The sequence below is a fragment of the Fistularia commersonii genome, chromosome 3 (genome assembly GCF_037954325.1).
Source record: "Fistularia commersonii isolate RoL2024-O1a breed Wild chromosome 3, RoL_Fcom_v1.0, whole genome shotgun sequence".
Lineage (NCBI taxonomy): Eukaryota > Metazoa > Chordata > Actinopteri > Syngnathiformes > Fistulariidae > Fistularia > Fistularia commersonii.
Genome location: NC_141286.1, coordinates 7472369 through 7492739, shown reverse-complemented (window position 1 = coordinate 7492739; position 20371 = coordinate 7472369). Strand labels below are relative to the sequence as shown.

The window sequence follows — 20371 nt, the reverse complement described above, 5'->3', positions numbered from 1 at the left end:
CAGGTTAATAAGTTGTTTGCAGTAACAAGGATGAATGGGGTTGTTATGTCAATATGTGCGTTGTTATGTGGGCGTTGTTTGGGTTCCTCACCTGAGGTGGACTCTGAAAAGGTAATCGTGAGGCTACTATGTCGATTGCGGAAAACGAAAGATCACTCGGGCGTTTGCCAGGGCCTGGTGTAGATTGTGTCTCTCCCCGGGTGCAGATGAATCCGGTCCGTGGGTGTTGATCTGTCTCGACGGACAGATCTCAGCATGGTGTTGCATGTAGACGAGAAAGGTCGCGTCTAAGACCCCCCCTCTTCTATTCCTTGATGTTTTTTTTTCCAGTTTGACCAAGATAGCCTCCTGCTGTGATAAGTTCAAGTCCAACTTAAACTGTTTCTTCATTTTCTCCACTCGCAAATCAGCCGCTCTATTCTGATGGCGTCCTTGAAAACTTTTTTTTATTGTGATAAAGAAATAATCGTCAAGGAACAGAATAAATCATTTAAAAGAATTTTGATGGCCTAAATGAGAGAAATTAATTTTGATTTGCAGAGACTGTTCACCCCATGGACAGCCAACAATATGGAAATACTGTATGCGACGCATTATTTATGATGAGCCTTTTAAAAGTTGAATTTTCACCACAGGCCTGTATTTTTAAGATTTAATTCTAAACTCCACCCGCCTCGCACATTCATAAATAGTGAACTCCGTTTGGAAACGAATGCGAGCACCCGGTATGTTTATTACCGCGATGAGGATAAAGGTGAGAACGGGAGAGATGAAAGGAACAGGCTCCGGGCGGAAAACAGTGGGGCAAAACAAGACAGATATGCTGGAAAGGGGAGCTGAAGGTGGGGTTGGGGGGTTGTTTCGTAAGAGTTGTTAGAAAAGCGAAAAAAAAAATGAAAGAAAAAAAATGAGGTGAGATGAGGAGAAGTAGGTATTGATGAGGGTAGCGGGTGGTGCGGCTGTTCTGTCAGTCTCGGCACATCGTCCTTCTCATTACAGTTTCACTCCCTGGCTCAGGCCTGCACTTTAGTCCTCCCCGACGGCTAGCCCTGAAGCAGGGATCCATCCAGCCCAGCCCTCCTGTCAACACGAGCCCAGCTCAGCAGCTCCGGCCCAGGCATCTGTCAGCCCACACAGTCCCCTGTCAGCTATTGCCTATTGGTCAGTCCATATTGGCACAGCACAGCAGGCCAGGGAAAAAAAAAAGGAGTATAATATAGCGAGGTAGGGCATCCATCACAAGCTCGTGGCAACAAAAAAAAAAAAAAAAAATAGTGCAGGACAGCAAGTTAAGGCATCCGCCAGGAGCTGACCTTGAATAAACCCAGCCCACGTCTCTGCGGGGGCTGATTGAGAAAAAAAAAAAAAAAAAAAAAAGAAAAAAAAAAAAATCAGATACAAAAAGCTAAATTAAACAAATGTTTTTTTTAGTTAATGATGAACAGTAAATATTTGAAATTATTTACATGCCTCCCTAATTTAACAGCGGCTATCTGCAGAGCATTAGCGGGTCCGAGAAAATGGGAGATCATGTCGCGATTGCCGGTTGATTTCCCCACTTTTTTTTTTTTTTTTCCCAAATATTAAAATACATCAAATGGCACCGGCTAAATAACACGGGTGAGATGGCGCATCATTGTGGCAGCTGCAGCTAATTAATTGGATGGATTTTCATTACGAACTGCTCAACCGTGGATCACAGTTCCAATAAACTCGGGTCCCCCGCCCCTCCGACCCCCTTGGAAGCGACTTGTTGAATGCGCTTCAGACCGCGTCGGCCGCAGGAAATAAGAAAAAAAGCCGATACCCCATTTTTCTTACCGGGCTAGAAAAAGGCCCCCCAAGCAGAGCCGGGTAACCCGCGCTCACCTCGACAAACCATGACAGATCCTCTGCAGGAAGGAGCTGCGGGGAGACAACCACTCTGACAAGTGAAGTTTTCTCCTTTTTTCTAGCAAGTTACTCATTAGCCAAAGAAGTTAAAAACCCACTACTGGGCACAGTCTGCATGCTGTACCAAGGGTTGTCGGGACCCTCTGGTGGTTTGAACACTTTGAAGGATGATAGACAAAAAAAGAAGACAGAAACCCCATTTGTCCAGCAGATCATGAATGGTTCCTTTGATTTCTGTTTCATGCTGTCCGTTTCTGCTCGGCGGTGTTGATGAAGAAATGACGAAACCCGCTGAGAGCAGCCAGTACGTGCAGGATGAGAGACAGATGGAGTGAGGGGGAAAAAAAAAAAAGAAGAATAGCGAGAGGGAAGGGGAGGTCGGCATCGAGGTGCAAGGAGTGGGGGAAGGAGGAGGGGAGGAAATATAATTCCTCTGTTTGTTACCGTGTACGTCAACTGGCACCGCGCGCTCATCTAACTGTTTATTTGACCCGTATCGAACATATGGTGACAACCGACTGCGATGGCGTAATTAAAAAAAACAAACATTTGTAGTATTTATAGTAAATTAAAGCAGATGATCTTTCAATTTCTAATTATTTTTACTCACACTGTCCTTTATACATTCTCTCCATGTCTGCTTCAGTTCTCATGTGTCAACCCAGACTCCGAAAACATGCTGCAAGTTCATTTGAATGAGAGAATTGTATGTCTCAATATGATGTGTGAAAAACAGAATGAACGATTGTTCATCTCCACATGGCGTGTGAATGGGAATGAATATTTTGATGTCTTTATATGACATGTGACTGAGGAAGAGAACGGTTGTTTGTCTCTACATGACGTGGATGGGAGAGTGATTTTCTCCCTATAATGTGTCTCCATACAACCTGTGAATGAGAATTTTCCTCTTCTCCTTTCGGCTTTTCTCTTCATGGTTCGCCACAGAGAATCAACCCTCTCCATCTGACCCTGTTCTCTGTATCCTCCTCTCTCACACCAACTTCCTTTATATCGTCTCTCACTACGTCCATAAATCTTCTCTTTGGTCTTCCTCGAGACCTCCTGCCTGGCAGCTCCAATTCCAGTATCCGTCTACCAATATATTCTCTATCCCTCCTCTGTACATGACTGAACCATATCAGTCTGACCTTCTCTCCAAACCATCTAACATGTGCTGTTCCTCTGATAGACTAATATCCGATCCTATCCATCCTCATCACACCCAAAAGAACCTCAGCGTCTTCATCTCTGCGACCTCTAGCTCTGCCTCCTGTCTTTTCGTCATTGTCAATGTTTCTAAACCATAAAGCATCGCTGGTCTCACCACTGTCTTGTACACCTCTCCTTTCATTCTGGCTGATAGTCTTCTATCACATAGTACCCCTGACACTTTTCTCCACCTATTCCAACCTGCTTGAACCCATCTCTTCACCTCTTTTCCACACTCTCTGTTGCTGTGGATTGTTGGCCCCAAGTACCTGAAATCCTCCAACTTCTTGATCTCCACTCCCTGTAGCCTCACCTTTCCACCTGGGTTGCTGTTATTCACACACATATACTCTGTCTTGCTGCGACTAACTTTCATTCCTCTCCTTTCCAGCCCATACTTCCACCTCTCTAGATTTTCCTCGACCTGTTCTCTGCTCTCACTAAAGATCACAATGTCATCTGCAAACATCATGGTCCATGGAGATTCCTGTCTAACCTCTTCTGTCAGCCTATCCATCACCACTGCGAACAAGAAGGGGCTCAGAACTGATCCCTGATGGAGTCCCGCCACCACCTTGTACTTCTCTGTTACCCCCACAGCACACCTAACCACTGTCTTACAGCTAGCATACATGTCCTGCACCCGTCTAACATACCGTCCTGCCACTGGTTGCACATCTCTAACTGATGTGCAATGAGTGAGTCAATGGTTGTGTCTCTATACGTGGCGTCTCACCCGGTGAGAGCTGGGGAAAGGCAGGAGCAACCCTGAGTGCAGGCACGATAGGCGGCATAGAATAATGAACAAATTAAATAATTAATGTTCTTTTTATTCCCGTCATTTCACTTGCGGATATACATCATTTGGCCGGAGCGTTATGAGGAAAACATAATAGCTGTTTCTTTTCACTAATCTGTTCCTGCAAGTGTACTGTAATATAAATACATGTGATAACAAAGGCCGCGTGATTGGCTTAAATACTACATTGTTTGGGGAAAAAAAGGGGAAGTACAATGAACTAATCACGACGCTGGAGGTTAAACAGCTCATTAAAAAATGCCCATTAAAGAGAAAGAAATTATTCTGTTCACACCTCATTGTGACTACTTTATGTTTTTCACTTTCTTTCCTCCCCCCACTTGTTCCTTACTATTTTACCTCGGGAGTAAAAAGCGTGCACGGAAACTAAGCGAGATGTAGTCGCCAGACTGAAAATAATCAACTCTGTGTGGGTCTCGTAACTGAGTCATTTTAACTCCACATTTCACAGTTTGAATAAAGCCCGAATATTGTCTTTAGTGAGGAATTTCCACTTACATTTTTTCTATCTGGACCTGTTTGTAAACACTCAAGTCATTGGCTGCCCCTCACTGATGTTTATCCCAGAGCACTTTTTGACTGGGCAGAGACTTGGGAAGTCTCAGTGCTGCCCCCTACAGGCAAACATCTTTTCCCATGCATTTCTCAAGAGACAAAGCACAGAGTTTCCCGTCCCTCTTGATCTGCGTTCTCGCTCAGGTTTTTCAGGTCCTACCCCAAGTTCAGAGATCCTCAGAGACTCCAGGAGCTGCCAGGAGGGATGATGTTCACCGGCGTGATGAGCAACCCCCTTCCGAGCTGTTGACGCATGTCTCGTCCTCTTTGCCGACAAGTTCGTCGGGTTGGCTCAGGCTTAATCGTGGAATTTGTGGAGCCGGACCGGGGCGCTCTGAAAGGTTGTAGTGATTTCCTGAGGGAGCCGGGCGTTTGCAGCCTGCCGTCGTGCTCAGTCCGGCTCCCCGGTGACAGCGGAGACCACTCCCTCAATGTGACTCCCTCCCTTTGCTCAAGCCCTCGTGCCTGAAAATCGTACCCGCCCCGTGTCAGTCCTGCATTTGTGAACCGCAAGGATAAGCCGAAAATTTGGGTTTTTGGGTCAAGCCAGCAGGTCACCTTTCACCCATGGCAGAGACGTGGGCTCTGGATATATCTCACTTTGTCCGGATTGTGGCCTTCCGCCCATACCGCTGATCTTTTAGCATTTCCTCTTCTATTTTCACCACCGCAACGGCCACAAATTCACCAATCTTCTCATTTTTAGCCGTTTCGACTACATCTTTGGCCTAGTTCCAAATACTAACCCGGTCTTCCTTTTTTCCTCACAGTTGCACAACCATCTCACCGTATTTCGAATTATCCATCACGTGCTCCGACGTTGCACTCCGCACACTTCCCGTTCCGACGGTGTCTCGGCCAATCAGGTCAGGGGAGGTTCTTAGACTGAAGGTGTCACCTTCCTTCTGGCTCAAGCTGATGTACTTCAGTGGCAGTTTCAGGGATTTTTTTTTCCCAAACTGGCCGCGGACATGCCGATGCCCGGCGAGTTGTAGATATAATCCATTTTCAGCGCCGTTAACCCAATGATGTCATAGAGTTTCAGAGGCCGTGATAGGCGATGGCACAAGATGAACTATTAGCCTCGGATCTTGATCTTCCCTGTAAGGGAGCCGGGGCCGGTTCCGCGCAGGCCATCTGTAAGCTGAGTGCTACAGAAATAGTTATGCGCTGTCAGACGGTCTGCAGTGTAAAGCCCTTCAAAGGCTGCACACAGGTTGGGCCGCGAGGTGTGGGATTTCATCCTCGTAAATTAGGCTGAAATGTAATCATTCTTGACTCCCTTCCAAAACTGGGAGGCCGTGGGATTCGGACACTTTTATTCTCATCCAGGTCCATGAAAGCAGCCCTCTCCTTTCAGGGAGCCCAGAGGTCCACTGAAGCGTGTTTGAAGGAGAGCGGTGACTTCATCCGTGTAGATACTGAGGGCCAAGAGTCATTGGCTTGTCCGGGTGTTTATCTTCTAACTGCCTCAACTTGGTTGGCGGCATATTGATGGTCGAGGGTCATCCATGGCCACACCTTCACTGGCTTTAAACCAATGTTGCATTTACAACACAGTGCAGTGATTAGTACCTCTACCTCATAGCAAGAAGGTCCCTGGTTCAATTCTGACCTAAGTTTGGATGTTCTCCCCTTGTCTGCGTGGGTCTCCCACGGGTTCTTCGGTTGCCTCCCACAGTCTGCAAACATGCAGCGGGTTCATCGAAGACCCATAACTAAAACTGAAATGAGGTGCAGAAGAGAGTGGGAATGGTTGTGTGTCTCCAGATGTTGCCCTGCGATGGTCTGGCGACCAGTCCAATGAAAACTGGGATAGGCTCCACCAACCCGTAACCAAGTCTGCAGGATATGCAGTACAAATGAAGAATGAAAGAATGAATGAATGGATGAATGAATGAATGAATAACTGCACTTTTGTGTTGACTGGGTTTTATTTCAACGTACTTTTATAGCTACATTGATATGCATGAAACCAGCTTTGCAGAAATATAAAATGCCAACATTTTAAAATTCATAAAAGGTTCAATATAAGCAATTTAAGTATCTTTGTATTATAATAAGTCAAGCGTCAATATACCATACCTTTAGATTGATGGAATACAGTGTTCAGAGTGAGATAGTCCACATACATGTGTCAGTTTTCAGATGTTATAGGAATAATGATTGAGTCCTTGAAAACAAAAGACGCCATTTATTTAGCGCCTTAAAGATATTTTACACCAAGCAGCTATAAATATGGAGCCATTTCCCGTGAGAATGGTGACATATGAACGGCATGTCGCGGCAAGTCATCTCATCCGGTGAGCTCTCCGTGTTCCACACAAAGGTGCGGCAACTTCAACGGGGACTCAAGCAGCGAGCAAAAGGCCCCGACAAATCAGACATCGAACTCCCACCGGGTAACAGGCGGAGGTGACTGCAACAACACTTTGTGCCTCACCCAGGGTCACCTGGCAGAGATAGCCACACTCCACTGCCTCGCTAATCTACTCTCTCGTGTCCCAACGCAACCGAGTGCGGCCCGTGCAGCCGAGGCGCGGGGGGGGAGTCAACGAAATTTGCATGTGAGATGCATTCAGTGTCGACTTTCATTACGGCCGATATCCGTTCTCATTGATTCAGACGTCCTCTCACATTTACATTTATTCATTAGGCAGCCGTTGGGCACCCCCCCCCCCCCCCCTTCCCACACACACCTCGACACCCCTGCGCACATGTGAGATGTCGTAGCTCGTGCTTACTCTGCGTAATGCTCTGACAGCGTGCAACAAGAGGTAAACAAGAGGATACCGGTGTCCTTTTTTACATGCACGGGCTCACCGGTAAAAGAGATGTATTTATCAGACATGAGACGGAATGATAGAGGGAGGAGGAGACACAGAGACTTAAAACGAGAATGATCAAACACAGCACTGCAACATTGTGTTATAAGAGTATTATGACAATCACACTGTCGCGCCTTCCCAGCGGGGATGAATAATTCCTGTGTTTTTTTTTTTGTTGCCGTTATATTTTTCATGCGCTTAGAGCACCGTATGTTGTCCCCTACGCCAGATGAGGTTAGGCATTATAAGAAAATGAAATGTGGGCGCCACTCGTTCTGACACCCTTCAATGTGCTCATGATGTCTCCCCCCCCTCAGGTGCTTCGTTGATGACAAAGCGTCCAAGGTGGCCTGGCTCAATCGATCCAACATCATCTTTGCCGGGGAAGATAAGTGGTCTCTGGACCCCAGAGTAGATCTGGTCACCAAAGGACAGCTAGAGTACAGCCTGCGCATACAGAAGGTAAAAACCACCTTCACCTCCACTGAACTGATCTATAATCCTTACAAATGTAATTCATCTAAAGCCAGGTTCTGGGACAGTTAAGATGGATTCATTTTATGTTTCTTAAATCCCTGTCTGGTTTGTTTAACATATTTTCAAACAATTCCACACTTTTCTTAATTCTCCAACTGCCACGTTGGATAGAATCAGGACTCTGCGCCACTCTGCCTCAGCAGACGTTCTTACTTTGCACCGTCTGTTGCCAAAGTTACGAATACCAATGCGGTAAACTCGTGTAAAAATCCTTCCCCGCGAGCGGAGATCGTGGGCTTCAAATTCCTCTGAAGCCGTTTAAGTGGGTAGTGTGAAATTGTGCAAAAGTAATTTCGGCGAGTCCCAGAGCAATGCATGCACAGATAAAAATGAGCAAAATGTAACCGGTTTAATGTTGAAATTTTGAGTAGGGGGAAAAAAAAAAAATCTGATCCCAAGTTTAAATTGAAACTTGTAATTTATATTAATTGATATTTATATGAACATAGAGGGAAAATAAACAAACCCAATTCTCGTCCCAGTGATGTTTCGTTAACACAATTGCTGTCATGGATTGGGTTTCCCTCTTCGTGGAGTATCACATCCGTGGTATATCAGGCAGGCGACTAATGAGGATGTGTTTGCGGTTGCCTGATGAATGAAATATCGAGTACGAAAACTGTGACCAGAGACGGCGGTTTGCACTCGCTCCCTCCTTGCTTGCGGTCAGGTTTGTACAAAAGCCCCTCTGTGGTTAAGATTAGCGAAAGAATAGCCTCATCTCATCATTGGTTTATTCAGTAGCAAATGGAGACACTGAAAGAATTTTAATTTTGACAATGCATAATTTTGTGGAAAACCTGACATGTTATTCGACTATATTTGAGAAATTACAAATACAGTCGTACCTTGCCATATTGCGGATCACCTTTCATAATCTCACTGTATCGCGGATTTGTAACTTTTTATCTTATATTATATCACAGATTTGTTCCCGATACCATGGGTTTTTCAGTGATATGATTTTTTTTTTTTTATATTTATTTTTTATGGTAAATAAAATAGCTACTCATAACGTAATTCTGTGTTTAGGAGTATGAGAAGGGTTGTGGGACAGTTCATAGCAGTGTGAGCAGGGTCACATAATATTTTGAATAAAGATTCAAAATATATATAAAATAAAATAATAATGAAATAAGAATAAAAATATGGGCGCTGCTTTGCAGATTTTTGTGTATCCCACTTGGTTTGAGAAAGTAACCCCCCACAATAAACAAGATACCGACGTATAAATTTGGGAGGATTTTGAAAAATTCATCCAATATATTTATATGTATTCAATTCATCGTACATTAATGATGATTTTGTAAATTGTAGAAAATATTAAAAAAAAAAAACATTAACGTGAGTTTAGAAAGTATCAAAGATGACCAATGCGCCCCTTTTGTCGTGCAGGTGGACGTGTATGATGAAGGGTCGTACACCTGCTCCATACAGACTAAAGAGCAGCCCAAGCCATCGCTGGTCTACCTCATTGTACAAGGTAAGTTTTATTCCATAACCAAGCATAGTGGGATTTAATCACAAGATTGAGAGCTAGAAATAGGCTACATCAAACATTTAGTCAACTGACTCTGACCCATCTATTTTACACATTATGAATTTTAAAACGCAAGAGTCAGGGACATCGTCCAACAACACACAAGCAAGATGACATCAATGTCACATCTCACTATTATTAAATGTGCAAATGTCGTCTTCTGAAGTATCTCCAAGGAAAATATATGAATATTTATCGTAAAAAAAATGTTATGAATGCTACCCTAAAGCGATGGAATTTCAAAATAGATTCAGATGAATTCAAGGTGCCTTCAGCGGCGGTTTTACATTTCAAAGAATAGCAAATTATTTCCTCCTGAATATGGTAGGAAAGTTCACAGCAAACATGCTACAGGATTTTCTACAAAGCCCGGAGGGTGCGAATTTTGTTTTGGAAAAAGCCCATTTCCTCTTTTTTGGCGGGGGTGACAAGAGAGGACTTCTATCTTAGGTAATCTTCAGTGATTTACGGCAGCAGCTCTGAAGATGAAAGAGAAGGTTATGCACAGATGCACGGTCATGTTCTCTTTGATTTGGTCCTGAGGTGACGTCACGTCCGCTTGCGTACATTTTCATCACTTTTGGCTAAGGTGCCAGAAAGAGACAAAAAAAAATGCTAGTTCTGGATTTATTTCAAAATAACAAACAAGCAACCCAAGTCAACCCTTGTGCACGCACAAATAATTAGCAGTAAAATCCATTTATAAATATAGTAACAATTGTGACATAATGTCCTCCACTCGATGAGGCTTATAGCCTGAGACAGCATGAGAAGCCTCTCTTTAATAGCACTACCAACTGCAGAACTGAAGAAGAAAAATGAATAATTAGGTTTCTAATTATCACATTCCCTTACATCTGAGGGTGTGTTGCTTCTTGAAAGACTCCTGCTTGTGTAACAGTTTGGTCGGATGTAGACCGTAGTGTCATTTTACTCGCAGGAATAGAAAGTCGAGTCAGGTTTTATTTATACGGCGCCGGATTGCATCGCAGTCATCTCATGTAGAACAGGTCTGGACCACAGCGAGCAAGCGCTTGGCGACAGCGGCCAGGAAACGCGGCCTTTTAGCAGATCCAAGGTCGACGTGGGTGGCCTTCTGCCTCAAGCGGTTGGGGTAGAAAGAGCAGAGGTGCGATATAGTTATTGCAAGAGTGTGTTATAGCTTTCATAAGGTTATACCTATAATATTCATAACCATGGAAAGAAAAAAGGGTTCAAAAAAATGTTTGGAAAATATATTCAGAGACACGCTTTGTCAATCTTTGTGCAAAGTTGCATCACAAAGGAAATAAAACAAGATCATTGTTTGTTACTCAGGTGTATATATGAACCGGGTGGCATTAAGTCAATAAAAAAAGCTTTTCCGAAACAATGTTTGGAATTTTGAACGAAAGCATATTGATTTTACTTCCTGTTGTGACCATGAAGAGTTGACTAATCTCTTTTTTGTTTTGTTTTGTTTTGTTTTGTATTTCCACTACCTCAGATCCATTTCTTCTTTTCCCTTCTGAACAGTCAAGGTTAAAGAAAATAATGATTATTATATAAGATCAGTGCTCTTTACATCCAAAGGAATGTTTTATCAGAGATCAAGTCAATGAAATCAGTCTGCAGTTGATATGTGGCACTAAGATGTTTCAAATTTCAAATTTTTGACATCTCTCCTTGTCGTTTTAACAGCGGTTGAGATCATCACTGAGCCAAAGTTTCATCTAAGAAAACATTCCTCTGTGCTACGCTTAAATTTAAAAAAAAAAAAAAAAAAAAAAAATTGTTTTGCTGAAATGCAATCATACTTTTATTGTGAAAGTTTATCGATTCCGCCCTGTGAAACTCAAACCCTGATCATTCCAGTCGCTTTCAGCAGAAACTAACCGCATTTCAATTTAAGCACACATAAAAGGCTAACCACAGAACCGCTCATATGGCTATGAACTGGAGATATCATCTATTGATAGCGTTTTTAAAGGTCAATGTATGGATTGATGCTCTCCTTGTGAGATCCACGGTGGCAAATTGCCTCCCCTTCCCAGAATCCATTGCCTCGGATTATTCACTTCTTGATCATTGGGATATCCCGCGTTGGCATCCAGAGTATCTGTCTGCGAACTCGTTTATCATTGCTAATGTGACAGTTATGGCTAAATATTGATTCTGTTGCTTTCTTACACGGCCACTCCATCCTCTGCGCTGCAACTCCAGGTCCCTTTCAATTCTGCCCCCATTGTCGAGCTCATCCATTGTATCTTTACCTCCTTGTGGGTGTAATCTTCTCCTGGATCTTGAATTCAGCAACCCTCATCCGACTTGTACCACGTTGCTGAAGGCATGAGTTTTGGATAAGTACATCGAATAGCTCGGTGCGTATAAATATTGCGACTTTTTAACTACTTCAAACTTTATCGAGTCGAGTTTTTTCAAGAAACTATTAAACATGGAATGTCAGTTGATTTGATTCGTGGACCAAAGCAGGATGAAGAATCGCGCCGTTCCTCTGTTCTCGGTTACGGGTTGACTAATTCATGTTTAAGACCGCTTCCGAGAGAAGATAACGCGGTTTTGTGTGAGGCTCCGGTCTTCCATCACACACCGAAAAAAAAAAAAAAAAAAAAAACCTGCCCCCTCGAAACCCAATCAACTCTTCAGGATTATAATTCATCGCGCCTTCATCTTTTAATGGCTGTAAAAATGTCCCGAGCATCAGAAATCGCCCCCGGTTAAGGACCCCAGTGTGGGTTCACGTAACCGTAGTTGACAATTTTCTGCTAGCAGGGACAGGGATGTAATTGGAAAACAAATGATCAGACAAAGTACATTTATGGTGGATGAGAAAATGTTGCAACCGGGCAGGGTGCAGACAAATGGCACGGAGCACCAGGGTCACTGCACATGACAGGAATCCCAATATAGTGGCAAGCTTTCCACCCCAATCCAATTAGGTTTTGTTTTATGTGAAACACAGACATAGAGTATGTTTCGCGTATGTGGGTGAGTGCACACGTGTGCGTCCGATGCACCGCCGTAAGTCACGATCTTCGGTTTGGCTTTGCCATGGGAAGCTAAATTTCATTGCTGTTTTTCTATCTCTGTTAGCCAGATAACAGTGAACTATCTTGTAGTTTTTGTTTTTGTTCGAAATTACTACGGGGGTGGAGTGTTTTTTTTTTTTTTTTTCCCATCTACTTCAGCTCGTATCTCCATTAAATCCATTTTGCTTCCTTTTCCATTGCTAAGTTGGCCAGGGTCGTAGTCAGAGTCTCTGTGATGGTAGTGCAGTCTTCAGTTTACCGATGAACCAACTGTTATTTTACCCAAGAATACCAAAGTCCAGCACATAGGAGGGCATGTGAATAACATTAGCCGTGGGAATTCTTGTCGAAATCTTCTTGTCTTCGCAACTGGACTTGAATTTCTTCACTTGAAGACGCTCCACCCCTCATCCGAGAGGCAGACCTGTTGGGAGTTTCCAAAGGGTTTTGGGCAGTTCTTGGTTATGATGGTTTGTAATGCAAATGGAAGAGTTGATCGGCAGAAACTCATGTTATGCAGCGGGAATCCAGCCAGGAACTTTCTCGCTGAGAGGCGAGATTGTTAAACACCGTAACACATGGTAATAACTTCATGATGCTAAATTTGACCGTATAGGAATTTTTTCCTCGTTGTAGATGGGTGTATCTAATCCCGTGAATGCAGAATAAGGGGTATAGATAATAAATGAATGAATGACTGGAGTGATGGTAAGTGGGTTTATCTTCAAAATTGTTCGTGTGCCATGTTGGGATAGCCATGCCGCCCCCCCCCCCCCCACACACACACACACACATTGCTACTAGTTTCCATAGATATTTGTATACCTTTATGAGAACACAATGCCAATTAGGGGTTTGGTTGCAGGGCTCAAAGTACAAGTTTAAAACTGGAGTTTATGGACAGTCAATATAACCCACAAACTTTGATTTAATCAGTTTCTTGAGGAACTACTTTCTTACAGCCAAATTAGACTCTCTACTGCCATCAAGAAACTGCTCATAATTCTGCGGATTGTCTGGAGTAGCAGGGCAATCATTTCTGGAAAGACGCATCGCTGTCAAGGCTAATGTGATTTATGTTGCACTTTGAGCACCGGAAGATAAATCGTATCCAGTTCCCATGTGATTTAGACGAGGCAAATATCCGTACGACAGATACAGAATCTCCACAGATTCAAGCAACACGTCAAATCGATCCGGATGAATTATATCGTTCGGTGTAAAATCAGCATTTTGTGCAAAATGTGCTCCTTCGAGCGGGGACATTCAACTCATTATACTAAAAAATTGCTAAATGTTAGGGGTAGATCTCTTATTCAGGATAGTTGCTGCCGCACAGGCAGTAATGCGTGATAAAATGTGCTCAAAAGAGGAAAACTGGCATGAGTAGAAATCGGGATATTAATTCATTCATTCATCATCTACACTGTTTATCCTGCACACAGGGTCACGGGGCTGCTGAAGCCCATCCCATCCGTCTTCGGGCGATACGTGGGGAACAGATCGACTTGGCGCCAGTCAATCACAGGGTCACATATAGAGACAAACAACCATTCACACGCCTGGGCAATTGAGGTTCTCCAAAGAACCCGCTGCATGTTTTTGAGAACGCTTGTAGAATCCATGATAAACATGGAGTAGAACAAGCAAGCTCCAAACCAAAAGTGGGAATCAAACAGGGTCCAATCAGGATATCATAAGAGATAATAAATATTGTGATAGGACACTAATGATACTAATAGAAACATTGGGTTAGCATTCATTTTGTGCTTATTTGCGCAATACTGTGATTACAACGTTGTTTAGGGCAGTGAAATGTAAGAGATGACATTCGGTTTCATAAAGTTTACTGACACATTCATGCATGAAATGTTTTACATAAATATGGTGATAAATTCAGCTGAATGTTAACATGATCATATTTTCATTTTCATAGTGACAAAGCCCCTGTCAAGAGGGAAATGAAAAGTGGCATTAAATTTGTTAGATCAAGAGCTCTTGCATTGTTGCTGTTGAAGTCATACATGTTGGAAGTGATGATTTGTACAATGGCTGAGTGAGAGACGTTGACAGTCGCAGTGTTTTAGACCAGGTGAAAAAGAAATTCAACTCCCTGCAAAAAAAAAAAAAATTGTAAGTACTGAAAGTCTGATGTGGAACAAATAAGTGCCTTTTTTCCCAGCAAGCTTGGCATTAGTGTAGTTAGAAATAAAGTGCAGAACGGTGAGTGACAAGTTTTTGTGATTAATGAAAATTGATATTCAAATTGTCGCAGCCGCGTTATTACTTCCGAGCGCTTTCACTTCAACCGAGATGGCGGTCCAGAGTATCCGGCAGACCGATATTACCGTCCGCAAAGCGGCCAGGACTGTAAGAGCATGAGAGGCCCCCAGGATCACATTTTGCCCAGACCTCAATCAATTTCGTGCACCCTCACGTCCAAATGGGGTTTGAGCCAGTTCAGCAATTCTCAATATGGCGTGTAAAATCTTCTTTAGAAAATGCAGTGTTCTTTTTTAGACGGGGATATTCATTCATTTTCTTCGGTCCCCTGATAATATCGGTTCCTCAGGAATGGGAACATCATTGTCTTTTTTTTTTTTTTTTTTAGCCTTTTTTAGCCTTGTAACTTATAACCAGCCTGTCGATCCATAGCAATAACGAGAAAGATTGAATTGGGCACAAGACTTTTGTCGCTATTTTCTTTTTTTTTTTTTTTTTTTTTTTTGCATTTAAAGCAAAGCCAGGTGTTTCTTAGGCTTTCTCTGGCAAAATAAGAACAGGATACCGTTAAACCCTCGAACTGTGGACTGCGCAGCAGTTCATTTTTGTGCGGGCTTTCGTTTCAAATCGATATTAATAAACTTTTTAGAAAACGAGAGGAGTTTAAGAGCAGGGCAAAACAGTTAACGTTCTTCCGCAGCGTTTCATTCCTCACTTGTCAACTGCTCCAACTCTAATGCAATGTGCGGACCAATTTTCTTGTGTTAGGCGATGTATTGAGATAGTTTCTTTATGGAAACACATTTTTGAATTTAAGAAGAATAAATAAGAAAAAAGCAAGACTCCCTTCTGAACAATCAGGCTTGTTGTTGAGGTATTTGTCGTCGACATATTTCAGGAAGAAAAAGAAGCTGACGGAAAGAGAAGAAACAAATACAAATAAAGACAGGCTTTTGTTCGTAATTTCCACATAGATATTAACAGATTGTGTGTGTGAGTGTGTCTGTGTTTGTGTGTGTGTGTGTGTGTGTGTGTGTGTGCGTGTGTGTGTGTGTGTGTGTGTGTGTGCGTGCACGTGCCAACTGCGATTTGCGCTACATATTTAATTCCCTGTTGATGGGAACAGATCTCTGTAAATTTTCCTCAGTCGGCGGGGAAAAGTTTTTCTCACGTACGGATCTGAGCAGACTGTCATTTGCTGCAAATGTTGTCTCCCCAGGTTATCACCAGTTCAGATCTCAATACTCTATAATCTTATTTTCTGGTCAGGTCGTGCTTCCGTTTGAGGTGAGGAGCTTTTGAAACGACTGATATTTTTTTCACAGTGGCGGAAAAATCAGGTAAAAGCGCTGATTTCCTCTCATCAGAAGGATGTATATTTCACATCTTTGCAAAAAAGGATGGCATTTGAGAACCTCTCCTTTTCTGACATGTGGGAGATGCGTTTTCGAAAGAGGAGGAGCAATGCACGCGTTCTGGATTTGTGTGCGAGCCAGGCAGAGGCTGATCCTCGCCCTGCAGCCTCTTGTTCAGTGTCTTCAGATGACTCATCAGAGCCAATAGGAAACAAGCATGCCTAAAAAGTACCGGCAACTAAGTTTCTCGGTTCACGAGGTGGTCAGCCTCTCCTTTTGGAAAAACTATTTCACAGCTTGCAAATAAATAAGGAAGAGCTCAGCACAGAGTCACGGCTGAGCTCCGTCTGAGGGCTGGATTGTGTCTGTATATTCAGCACCGAAGTCACAAAGCAAAGCACAGAATACTCTGACTTGGAACTCAGTCCACATTGAGGTTCGGTAATTTATTTGTTTATTTATTTACTTGCTTCTTTAATATCAAGGATCACCACCGCTTCACTGTATAAAAATGGCTTGTATGTGCACGTGTCGTCATCCAATTTTCTTCATTATTATTATTATTATTATCATTATTATTGATGTTGTTATTGTTGGTAGTATTATTATTCGATTAATTTTATATTATTCTTCAAAGTAGTTGTAATAGTAGTAGTAGTAGTATTTTTTTTTTTTACTGTATCATTTTACTTCTTTATTACGGTACTCTCTACACGCTATATATTTAAGTAATGTTATTTTAAGCGCCCTGGCATTGGAGACCATGCAAACTTTACACAGAGAAGCCTCCAGTAGGAATCAAACCAGGGACCGTCTTCATAAAAAAAAAGAAAAATATAAGATGTCTCTGCTACTTTTCTAGCATTGGAAGTAGGCAGAAATTTGCACAGTAAAAACATTATTCTCACTCTGTCTGAAACTTTGGCGCTCTTGACATTTTTAGGAAACTTCATTTCCATTACGCGGCGTTGGTAAAGTATACAACTGGCCAGAGGCCAGAAATTTGCTCTTGCTCCCGGGGCTGCGAGAATAAGAACCAAGTTCTTCCCGGTCATGACATTTCTTACAAAGAGAGAAACTCGTACAGAACACCGGGGAAGTCCTCATCGGTTCCACCCACACAGCACACCATTTCAGTATCATCTGACAGAAACAACAACAATGCCAACGAGCCGCTGCAAATGAGACGAATGGTGCTGGGATCGAATTCCTCCCGCCACCTTTATTTATGTGCACATCCCATTGTATTTTTGTGTGAGTTTGTCCGGGAGGTATCGGCATCTTCATTTTCCTCCGGGCTGAAGCTCAGGCTACCTCTTCCGGAATTACTGTCCACTTGTGCGTCTTTATGCACCTTACTAGATTCGTTACATTGATTTTCAGACCGGATGACACTTCAGAACAAGCCACGAGAGCTCCCAAACCTGCATTATATACAGGCCTTTACTATCTGGAAAGTAGGTCAGGAGAACAGGAGGAGAAATATCCATATGTGGCAGATTGCTTTGCCGGATGGCAGCGATACCCCGGAGTTCGTGTGGGTAATCTTGGGCAAGGCCAACCTTGAAACCGGAAAAAGCTTGCTTCTGAAAAGAACATTCAAGATGTCCGTGTTCCACCTGAACACTGTAAAATATATAGAAAGACTTTTGTGCTTTAGGGTCTGAAGATTTTCTAATGGAAGTCATCTAAAATGCAATTAAACTATGAACAAATATGATTTTTTTTTTATCCATTGCTGGCCTAAAACTTTGGAAAGGGGGTAAAACTGAGGTAAAGAATGTAATTCATCATTCAGGTCTTAAAACACCTCGTCCAATAACTCTTTAAAACAGCTGCCAAATCCAGTGTTGAAAGAGTTCACTTCATTAACTAAGGACCATTTTCAATTATCTTTTGACAAATTTTCCAAAAGGGCTGCCTGGCTTGGCTCTGCCTGTAAATCGCCCCGCTGCACTCCAGATTTGCACCGACACCATCCAGTGTCAATACGACAATTCCCATCCTGTTAGCAGAACCGTCGCAAGTGGTTGGTTTGACTTCAAGTGTGCAGTGTTTTGAAACATTGTGTGGATTTGAAAGTCATTCTACCGCTTTGTGTATTCTAAGCCAACGGGGGATGAATTTTGGGCATAATACACCCCGCCTACCGATAGTACAATCAACGCACAATGGATCCATATATACAAGTGTGTGTTCATGCACACTCAATTGCACACCATCTTTCGTTGGTTGTTTGCCAGATACCAGTGCTCCTCAAGGCCTGTCAATAATATCGAGCTGGTGTCGTTCTCTTATTGCAAGAGCTTCTCTCTCTTTCTTCCTTTGTATCCCCACTTAGTTTGCCTTCACTGTGACAATGGCAGCGCTTAATCAGCCGATTCCGAAAAAATATTGACCTGCAGACGTTGATTTTTTTTTACCGTTTTTTTTTTTTTTTTTTTTTTTTTTTAATTAAAGTCAGCAATTTTAATATTCAATGACCTTCAATGAAATGATTTAAATCACATCATTATTAATGAAGAAGCAACCGCTGTCAACCCGTCTGGCAGTTCCTGTCAAAATAGCTTTCGTATTGTTTGCATCTGCAGCCCAGATGATACCCGTCATATTCACTATGCAGGATCGTCTGTTTATTTTTCAATACATCATAAATCCTATTTCTGTTGGGTTTACGACCAGAACCAATCTGGATTAGCTCTTATAGCCACAAGATATCATCTAAGACTTCTTTATGGGCAGCTTTCCCTCCAAGACTGATAGCATTATCCATTCATAAATGTCACTGAAACAGAGTGACTATAAAGTAGTAGACAAAGCAAATGGACCCATAAACAGCTGTTCCCCTGCTGCTATGACCTAATTTCAGGATGTTGTGTCCATTAAAATCGACACAATGCACTGCAAACACTTGCTGCGGAGGATGTAGCAAAATTAATGCCGCGATGCCATATTTTGGCATAAAAAAAAAAAAATCATCAGCATCACATTTCCTTCTAACCGCGGTGATAGATACTTTTTTTTCATATGTTTCACAACTTAAAATTAATAATTTTTTGATATCTGTGTTCAGTTGAATGCACCCTTCCCTTGACATCTCTATCGCTGCCTGGAATTTATTTTCAAAGTAAACAGAAGTTCTTTTCATCTCAACCTGCGGTGGAGGCAGTATCGCTGCTTGATTTGCGGTTCAACAACACGAAAATAGCGTCAACAAGAAGTCAGTTGGGTTCATTTAAAGATCAAGGTGACACTAAATCCCTAATCTAATATGGTCATATTGTGGCTGATGGGAAATGTCGTTTTTTATTGTTTATAGCATTGTTCATCACCAACAGTATCTTCTCAAAATGGTTTCATTGTTGGAAGTAACGCTTTACTATGATATTATTAACATCACAGAGCTATTTTTACATGACTGTCACAGTGTGCTTTCGACCAGAAACTGTTAATTGGGATTCATAAATGAACCCATAGTAATTAATTCAATAATCACGGGTGATCTAATCTATCAAAATGAAAATGAAATTACAACAGAGATACCGTGAAATATGGTTAATGTAAGGAACGATGAAGTCTAAGTTTCTCAGGTATGTAGGGTTTCTGCTGTTCATTAAAATGCATTAAAAGTCATTGAAAACATTCTACAAGGATTATAGCCTTAAGCCTTTAATTTAGAAAAAAATAGCATTCAAAAATAATAATTCAATGTCTAGAGGCATGGGAAATTAAAATTCATTTAAAAAAGAAAAAGCATTGCTATTTGCAATTTATTTTGATAAGGCTAAATAAACCTTTAATAGTTTGATCAGAATAGTTTGATGCTCGGTGACAATTGACAAGCAGAAGCCTTTAATGCCGTTGCTTGTGGCCGATGTTCTGACAGTGCATTAAGTTACAACACCACAGTTTGAGCAAAATTGACACAAATTAAGAAATATTCACTAACAATCATGCACAATGTTAAATCCATTTTTTAGTTCAATTGTTACTCAGAAGTTCATATCCATATATCAGCTACTGTGTGAAATCTATTCCAACGTAAGATTGACATTTTTATAAATAAATGTTTCTGCAGTCGGACATGGGCATTAAACATGTTTAAATTGGCATTTGAATTAAATTAGATCAGCAGATTCCTGCAGAAACCCTGGTATGGTGGTGGCTGCTTTGGCAGTTTTGCAGTACAGTTTAGTGCAAAGTCTGCAAATAGTAAAAGGTACCATAATGGTATATGATACAATAGTGGCATAATGGTTTTCTCTATGACAGTGCAAAGTAGCAGTAGTGAAAAGAAAAGTGGTAATATTGCGATATATTATATTTCTTCTATTGCGGTCATTGGTCAGCTGTTTTTTTTTTTATGACTTGTGACAAAA

The 20371-nt window shown here is 42.0% G+C and overlaps 1 protein-coding gene across 2 annotated transcripts in view; it reads left to right on the top strand.

Moving 5' to 3' along the window:
* Window positions 1-20371, top strand: part of lsamp (limbic system associated membrane protein) — a 485855-nt gene that overhangs the window by 407380 nt on the left and 58104 nt on the right. For both annotated transcript variants that reach the window (XM_086143485.1, XM_086143486.1), the window contains 2 exons: window positions 7626-7770; window positions 9241-9328. In XM_086143485.1, the coding sequence (XP_085999611.1) occupies window positions 7626-7770; window positions 9241-9328 (233 nt within the window). The remainder of the gene's footprint in view (window positions 1-7625; window positions 7771-9240; window positions 9329-20371) is intronic.